The sequence below is a fragment of the Eretmochelys imbricata genome, chromosome 12 (genome assembly GCF_965152235.1).
Source record: "Eretmochelys imbricata isolate rEreImb1 chromosome 12, rEreImb1.hap1, whole genome shotgun sequence".
NCBI lineage: Eukaryota > Metazoa > Chordata > Testudines > Cheloniidae > Eretmochelys > Eretmochelys imbricata.
Genome location: NC_135583.1, coordinates 24,525,438 through 24,534,455, shown reverse-complemented (window position 1 = coordinate 24,534,455; position 9,018 = coordinate 24,525,438). Strand labels below are relative to the sequence as shown.

General features: G+C 45.9%; 1 protein-coding gene across 3 annotated transcripts in view; it reads left to right on the top strand.

The window, feature by feature from the left end:
• The first annotated feature begins 613 nt into the window (after nucleotides 1–613).
• PEPD (peptidase D) overlaps nucleotides 614–9,018 on the top strand; it is a 223,290-nt gene continuing 214,885 nt past the window's right edge. For all 3 annotated transcript variants that reach the window (XM_077831255.1, XM_077831256.1, XM_077831254.1), the window contains exon 1: nucleotides 614–677. In XM_077831255.1, coding sequence (XP_077687381.1) covers nucleotides 634–677 — 44 coding nt within the window. In that variant the 5' untranslated portion in view covers nucleotides 614–633. The remainder of the gene's footprint in view (nucleotides 678–9,018) is intronic.

The following is a 9,018-nucleotide window of genomic DNA, read 5'->3' as shown; positions in this document are numbered from 1 at the left end:
CTGCTCCTCCTACATTAGAGGGAGCGGGGCCTTTAAGAGGTTCAAGTCCCATCATTTTACCTGTGCCAGGGATTTTCTCTGAAATCATGTGAGCCAGGCCTCTGGGATTTGTAAGAGCCAAGCAGGGTGGCCTCAGGGGGGCTGTCCGAGGTAGCAGGTTGGGGCTGGGGAAGGGCTAGTCAGTGGCTGGCCCCAGAGCCAGGCGCTGTAGGAAGCAGCCCCAGGAACCAGAGGAGTAAGACAATCTGGGGTTTAGGGCAAAGGGTTGCCCCGTGATTTCTGGGCCGAGGGCTCCGCGTTGCTCTTAGGCCGAGGTGCAGTGCACGGCCCCCGACCGCAGGGCTCACGGCATGGCTTGCAAAGGAGCATCCGTCTCCCACGCCCTGCCTTTGCGGGTCCCCGCTCGCGCGCAGCAGGCAGGGTTCCGCGCGCACTTGCCCCAGCAGGGCCGCTGCCCTTTTCCAGGGGCTGCGGCCCGGCGCTCGCGCTCCGCCGGTCCCCGGTCACGCGAGCAGGGCAGCGCGGCGACAACGGTCCCACCGCAGTGGCTCCGCCGGCGGCTCCTCCCTCGCGAGCTCCGCCCCCAGCGATCCGCTCGCCACCGCCCCATCAGCTGACGAGGCAGCGGATCACATGACAGGCGAAGTCCAGCGGGGCAACATGGCTGTGGCTGAGGGGTAAGCGGCGGTTCTCTGGCAGCCGGTGCACAGCCCCTGGCCGCTGCCCGGTCGGGACCCCCTGAGCCAGCTCTGACCCCGGCTCCCTCTTCGTGGGGATGCGGGCCTGCCCCTCCCGGGAAGGCAAGGCGAGGTCCCCTGCTAGTCCCTTTGCAGACTGACCCAGCCGTCTGAGTTACCGCCTCCTGCTAGTCCGAGCCGGGTGTTTCAGGAGAGCCCCTGTGATAGTGGCCGGGGACAGACATGAAAAGTGCCTGTGGCATAGCTCGTAAGAGCAGGGGCTGGCTCCTGTGTCGCGGGTCAAAACTCCCCTCTCTCCCCTGTTGTATTGGGGGTGGTCTTCTGCCCTGGTGGCTTCACTCCAGTGGTGCTGTGGGCAGCTAGTGTATGTAGCATCACTTTTTCTGAGAGATTGAGAGCTGCTCAGCTGTGTGTCATAGGCCCTGTACTGCTGTCAGATAAAGGAGTTTCTCCTATAACTCAATTGTTAGTCTTGGGCTTGGAGCAGCGTGGGTCTGAGTTCTACTGTTGCCGTCACAATGAAATTCTGGTTTGCCCTGGTATGTGGCATAGTAATAGCATTGGATTTTCTAAGTGACCCCTAGGTTTATGCACCTATAGTTATACTTAAGGCCCTACCAAATTCATGGCCATGAAAAACGCATCCTAGACTGGTGAAATCTGGTCTTTTGTGTGCTTTTTACGCTGTACTATATAGATTTCACGTGGAAGATCAGTGTTTCTCAAATTAGGGGTCCTTACCCAAACGGGAGTTGCAGAGGGGTTGCAAGTTACTAAAGGGAGGGTTGCAGTATTGCTACCCTTACTTCTTCGCTGCCTTCAAAGCTGGGCAGCTGGAGAGCAGCAGCTATTGGCTGAGTGCCCAGCTCTGAAGGCTGTGCCCCACCAGCAACTGTGCAGAAGTAAGGGTGACAATACCAGACCATGCCACCCTTAATTCTGTGCTGCTGCCTTCAGATCTTGGTGGCCAGGGAGTGGTGGCTGCTGAGGGCTTAGCTCTGAAGGCAGCGGCACAGAAAGGTGGCAATATCATCCCATCCCATCCTTATCTCTGCGCTGCTCCTAGTGACGGCTCTGCCTTCAGAGCTGGGCTCCTGGCCAGCAGCCACTGCTCTCTGAGCCCCCAGCTCTGAAGGCAAGCGCCACCGTCAGCAGCAGTGCAGAAGTAAGGGTAGCAGTACCGCAGCCCCCCCTATAATAATCTTGAGACTCCCCCACAGCTCATTTTTGGGTCAGGACCCTGACAATTACAACACTTTGAAATGTTAGATTTAAATATCTGAAATCATGAAATTTACAATTTTTAAAATCCTGTGACTGTGAAATGGACCAAAATGGACTGTGAATTTGGTAGGGCCCTAATTATATGTAAACTGAACTATAGCAGAGCTCTTGCTGTGCCATAGTAAATGTGCGTAGATTTGAAATCCTGAAGGCTCAAAGGGTCTCTCTAAATTACTTATACACAGAAGTCTTAATGTCCATCTCACATAGGCCATTTTGAACATGCTTGCCTTGACATCAAGCAGTTTTAACTATCTTTGTAGTGCCCATTGCAGTTCTGCTGAGGATCATTTTTATCAGATGAAATATAGGGGCAAAGTTTCAAATTGGAAAACGAGAGAATTAAAGTTAATTAGATATTAAATGTCTCACTGAAATATTGAATATTGAAGCAAAAAAATTCATTACAAGAGGGGGAAACTGTAAAATGGGTTAATCATTTGTTCAGCACATCATGTGATTTCTTTCAGCTTGGGTGGATTAGTACCAATTATATTTAACATTAACTTGCCTATAGAAATGAAAGCTCCATTAGGCTGCAGGAAGTGTGGTGAATTATGTTTAGAAATAGATTTGTGCTGAGTAGGCAATCTGATTATAGCTCAATTTTTGTAACAAAATTAAACCATTTTGCAGTTCTTCTTTTAAAAAAGCCATTAAATGTATCAAAATGACGGAGCCTCCCTCTGAATAACAAGAAAAGGTAGCTCTGGAAATACATTAATAAATCTTGTATGTTTACATGAAAATCAGCATCTTGTGAAGTTTGTCTCTCCCCACCCCCTCACAGTTAAGATAAATAGTTCCTTTTTTAAAGGCTCTCACATGCTCCTATTGAAGTCAGTGGCAGACTCCCAACTTGCACGAAAGAGAGTAGTAGATAAAAAGGACATCAATTTAAAATTGATGAAGTTTTTGACTACTATAATTACAAGCAACATTTAGGATTACAGAAATTAAAAGATTAGTGGTGAGGAAAATATTCTTTTCGATTGTTTGGTTTACTCTGTGTATTTGACAACACATTGTGCATGGATGAAGTTGCTTTTATGGTTTCCTCTGTATAGTCACAAAATATACTACACAGAGAATTAACATTAAAAATGTTGACTAGAATACAAGAAAATAGTGTTCCTTTAAATATAGCTTTTTTAAAAGGTGCTCTTTATTAGTGAAAGAAAAGGGTAATCCTTTCAAAGCTTCCAACATAGTTGCAGCTTGCTGGCAAGGTTAATGAAGCCTCAGTCTACACTACCCGAGGGGATATTACAGATGGGTAAACTGAGGCACAGGGAAGTTAATGGTCTTAGGGGGAGATAGTAGAACAGCCAGAAATATATAGGAGTCCAGGCTCTGAATGTGTGTTAATCACTATACCATAGTTCCCTACAAAGTCCCTCTGCCCCCCCACAACTCTCTGACATAACTCATGGTACCCTACAGTAATGAAATAATACCTGTCTGAAATACATAAACTTCTCACATAAGCTTTGAATGCCTGAGATGAAAGAAAGTGACATTTTAAAAGACGATGTGGTTTACTGTTCCTAGCTATGTTTCACTTTTAGTTTAATAGAAGTACAGAGTAAAGTAAACAGCTATTGTTCTGATCTCCTTTTGATGTTCACGTGTCATGAACTGGGTGGAACAGTAATCTCTCTTGCAGGGTTAAATTAATTTTTGCAGCTCTCTCTAGAAAGATATTATTACTGTGTATGTTTTCTAGTAGTATTATTAGGTAGCAAATATGGCCGCAGTTCTACACACACCCGCATGTCCCTTTGACTTCAGTGAAATACTGACAAGGGTACGTTTGCAGGATTGGGGCCTAATTTTATTCATATAACTATCCTTCCACATTCTGCATCTTATATTTGCTTAAATTACAAGTATAAGAAACACATGAACAATAATTATAACATACCTGACATTGTGTAGTCACAATAACAGCTTTTAAACAAAACATCTTTAGTTTCTGAGCCGCTGCTGTAGATATGCAAAGTCAGTAGTTTGGCAGCTTGTTATGCACCTTTTAGTTGGCAATGCAGTTGATAGTCATTGAACTTTTATATTCTGCATTTGAAGAAGGGTTTGATTAGTGTTGCATTCCTAAATACTACACAAGTCGCATTTCCAGTGTCACAACATGCAAAAGGAAACTGACTAAAGGATAATGCATGCTACATTCTTAGTAGTGTTCTAACAATTGAATTTCTGTGCAGTTACTAGCCTGAGAAAGAAATGATTAAAATGAAGGATGGAGAGAAGTTAATAGGAGATATGCATGCACAGAGGCTGATCCTCTTTCTACTGGAAAAATTCTCATGGATTTTGCTCTCTTTGTAGTCAGTCAGTCTATCTTCTATAAGATTGCCATCCTTGTAGTAAGAAAAGCTCAGAAAAGGAAAAATGGGATTTGGGAGGGAAGAGTGAGTAAACAAAGATAGCAGAGAAGATGTTTTTTGTTTTTGTTTTATTTTAAATAAAGCACTCAAACCCCTAACTTTGTCTCCTTATAATTTTCAGTCTGGACATTTGATATCTTCCATAGCAAGGTTGTATGAATTCATGCTGTGGGCTCTATAAAGTGTTCAGCAAAGAATCTGGGGAGCTAAATAGAACTTTGCACAAACATTCAACCAAACCCTGCTGTGTCCCACAAACCTTGCTGGTGGGGGTCCAGCACTCTCCGCTAATCTCATTTTATTTAGAAGCCACAAAGTAAAGTCCAACATGATAGTTTTTTTTTTTTTAAACCACAGTTTTGTATTCGTGCCAAATTACGTTGCCAGTTATATCCATGCTGTCACATTGACTTCAATGGAGTGTAATCATGGCATCTCTTAGATGCAACTGAGGGTAGAACTTTGCTTGTATGTAAAAATGCTCTCAGAAGAATTCATTTTCATCCTTATTTTAATGAACGTTTCAGTCAATATGTTCAACTGCTAGTAAAAGATCCTTTGTAAAATGGCTCGGAATGAGGTTAGCAATTGTAGTTGTCTGTAGACTGATAGTTTACTCCTGAGGTCATTCTGTGCCAAAAAATTAAAAATTATGCACCAAAAATATAAAATTCCGCACACAATATTTTAAAATTCTGTAAATTTTAACTGTCAAATAAATTTGGAGTCTTCAGCATGTCATGGGGGAGCAGAGGCTACTGGCTGCACAGAGGTGGGAGGTCACTATGCAGCTCCACCTCCCCTGGGACACAGACTTAGCGGTGAGGCTGTACCCAACCCTGACACAGCTCAAGGACTGGGCCCAGAGGTGAAAGTAAGCCGGTATGCACCCATACAGGCGCAATTTAAAGGGTCTGCGGCTCCTAGCAGCGGCTGGAGCACCCGGACCTTTAAATTGCTGCCAGAGCCTGGGGGTAGCAGTGGCGGGGCTGGGGCGGCAATTTAAAGGGCCTGGGGCGGTAGCAGTGGCTGAGCACTGGGCCCTTTGAATTGTCCCTGGATCCCCGCCGCCGCTCAGGGCTCTGGCAGGCTCCGGGGACGATTTAAAGGGCCTGGGGCGGTAGTGACGGCCGGAGCCCCGTCCCCAGAGCCCTGGGGAAGCAGTGGCAGGGCTCCAGTGATGATTTAAAGGACCCAGGGCTCCAGCTGCCGCGACTGCCCAGGGCCCTTTAAACCATTGCCAGAGCCCCCAGCTGCTGCTGTTACCCCAGGGAGGGGGAAGGAGGCACTTGCCAGTATAGAGTGGGCTGGGGCTGGCTCTGACCCCCCCCGCCCCAGCCCTGCCCCTTCCACCCGAGGCCCTGCCACTTCCGCCCGACGCCCTGCCCCTTCTGGGGGCCAGAGCTGGCCCTAGCCCAGCCCCGTACCAGTAAGTCCCTAGACTTACTTTCACCCCTGACTGGGCCTGTCCCAGAAACACACTAGGGCCCTGCCCCTCCATGTCAGGTGCACCAGGTGTGGGCAGGCAGGCTCAGCAAGGTAGAGTCTAAGTGTGGGGGTATCCAGGTGTGGGTTGAAAGGGTTCTGTGTGGGGCAATCTGGCTGTGGGCAGCTCAGTGTGGGATCTGGGTGTGTGTTGGGGATCTGGATTCTCAGGGGCTTGTTGAAGGATTCTGGATGCAACAGTAATGGGACTCTGCAGGGGGGTGAAGGTGGTTGGACCTCAGCGGGGGGGGGTCTGAGTGTGTGGGGGGATAGAGCTCAGAAGGAGGGTCTGCATGTGGGGGGCTTAGTTGGGGGGTCCAGATGCTGGGAGAATGGGGCTCAGTGGGGTGGGGATCCAGGTGCAGCTGGCAGGGGCTTGATGGAATGCAGGGTGGTGATGGTGAGGCTTGGTGGGAGGGTGTGGGTATGAGGCGGTCTGGATGCATGGGAGTTGGGTGGATGGAGGAGCAGCTCCCTGTACAGTGATCCCTTTTCCTGCAGCTGAGGAATGATGGGTGCAGGAAGTGCAGGGGGTGGGGATGTGAGTTTGCAGAGCTTCCTACAGCCGGGGAAGAAATCTGGGGGTGGGTCTGAAATGGCCCCAGATGCCATGCAGGGGAAGAGGAAGTCCCGTCCTCCCCAGCCCAGCTGGGACTAACAGCTGAGCCCGGCTCAGGGTAGGAGCCACCAGCCAGATCTTCCCCTGTCCCATCCCCTGCCCCACAGTGGTTTACCTCTCTGCCAGCTTCCCTGGGCACCTGAAACATATTGCTGGGGAGAGTCGAATGACCGCTCTTGTGGCTTCCCTTTGCATCCCCATTGGAAAGTCGTTTTTCTGCGGGGAAGCAAAGAGATCTGCGGGGGATGTAAATTCTGTGCATGTGAAGTGGCACAGAATTCCCCCAGGAGTAATATTTATCACTCCTTGAGTTTGTTCTCGTAGTCACAGGTTTTGTATGCAATAAAAGACAGTTTATAATAAACTTAATGGAGATAAAAATCTGATCATAACAGCCTCATATCAGGAATACTCCAGGTTGTGTAGATGAGGGAGATCAGTTTGTTTGTTTTTTTTTAAAATCAGATGCACCATACAACCTTATAACTTTTCTCAATTTACAGTGAAGATGGTTTTTCTTCACTTGAAAGTGTAGGCTGTGTTGTGCCAAAACATTTGTCTGTCTTCTTGCGCTGTGTTATAGAGGCTGTCCTCACATCAGACCATAATAGCCAGGAGAATCTGAAAAAGTAGTGTGGCATCTGACTGTCCCCTTTGTGCTAATCGCACCTTCTTATTCATATAGTGCTGGCAATAGGGAGAGCGTGTGACTTAAGAGACCCTGCATTGACTTTATGTCTCCCAGGATCACTCCTGTAGGGCTAGTCTACACTAGAAGCAGTACATCAGCACAGCTGCACTGGTGCAGCTGCTCCACTGCAGCACGTCTGGTGAAGATGCGCTATGCCTCTGGGAAGAGAGCTCTCCCATTGGCATAATAAATCAACCTCCGTGAGAGGCTGTACCTATGTTGGCGGGAGAAGCTCTCCTACCGACATAATGCTGTCCACACCGGTGCTTGGGTTGGTGTAACTTTATGCTGCTCAGGGTGGCTTATTCACACCCCTGAGAGACATAAGTTATGCCTAAATAAGTGGTAGTGTAGACCTGGCCTCAGTCTCTTGCTCAGTGGTCCTACCTGGGCTGTGTAAACAGGTTTTATAGCCCCCTTATAAAACAATGCAGTGCAATGCACGCAGCCACACCACACCTGAGAAACTGGCCTTAGTTTCTAATTAAGTTTTACTGCATTATTTGAAGATTTAGAATATTTATTGCTAGGGTTGAATAGATTTGCTTTATCATTCCTACAGCTGGAGTTAGCCCCCAAAGAACGCTTATTCTGTGCTTCTGTGCAAATGTGCTGCACAGCTAGTGACTCACTGGTCCCTGTAATTATCACGTAGCATGTTGCTGGGGTTGTGGGAGAAGGTAATAAAAATAATCAGATTTGAGCTTTATGCATCATCAGCTAAATTCCTATACCTGTATTCTATCTTTCATCTTTTAAAATGTACACTGATATAACAGTGTAATAAAAAATAAAACATAAAATATTTTATTATCTTCTTTATGCTGTATCTGCAGTTAGAAATTGTTGGTTAGATTTCTGATTATAAAGTTTGCTCTACTCAGCTATAATAAATCAAAGGTTACCTTTCGGACGTGTAATTTTCCATGAAAGCCTATAATTAATACATGAAGGTTAATGTGGGTTAATTTTTTTCATTTTAGCAACAGTGTAGCATAGTAGCAATGTGGCTGAATTCAGCACTATCATCTCTCTCAGAAATGTAGAAAATGATCCTCCAACTGCTGAGAAGAATACATGCAATAAAGTGTCTGGAAAGAGGTTGAACTATATAGAACTAGTTGAACTTTAATCCTGGGTTTTTATTAATACTGCAGTTTTGAAGCTCCAGATCATTTTTTCCCTGTTGTAAATATAAAATAGAGGAATTCTGGTTTAGACTTTTTTCTTTCAGCTGGTTATGAATCAGCAACATATATATTTATGGAATTTTAAACACCTGAGTTATTTAACTAGTGTCCCTCAATTCTTCTTTCACTCAGCCATAGACAATAGCAGCTCCTTTAAGATTCAGGGCAAAATAGTGAATGATCATATAAAAACAAACTCATTAGTCTTCACCTGGGCCAAAGATGTAGCTAAAAGAACTTATCTAAACATGGATAAATCCATTTTACGTAAAGCTACCCTTTGGCTAGGATATTTCTTGTTGTTGTTTTTAAAGAAGTGTATCTCTATTCTAAATTTTACTCAAACAAACTGAATCATTGAAGAAAGTTTCTAAAAGACTATCCAGGCTTTGCTTTTGTGCAGCAATTTCCTATATGATCTGACCCAGTTATGAAGAAACACACAGTCATGTGTAACAGTAGGCTACTGATATTTAGGTTATGTTCCTGTTGGCCATCTATATGAAAACTATAGCTTTTCTTTGAAATCCCATATATACATACAAATAGTAAGGGAGTATCAAAAATGTTGTCGTTCTGCGTGCCATTTCAACTGCCATCTTTTCTAGGCGGTCCTTCGTTCAGCTTCTATAGGTTTTCCCAGATA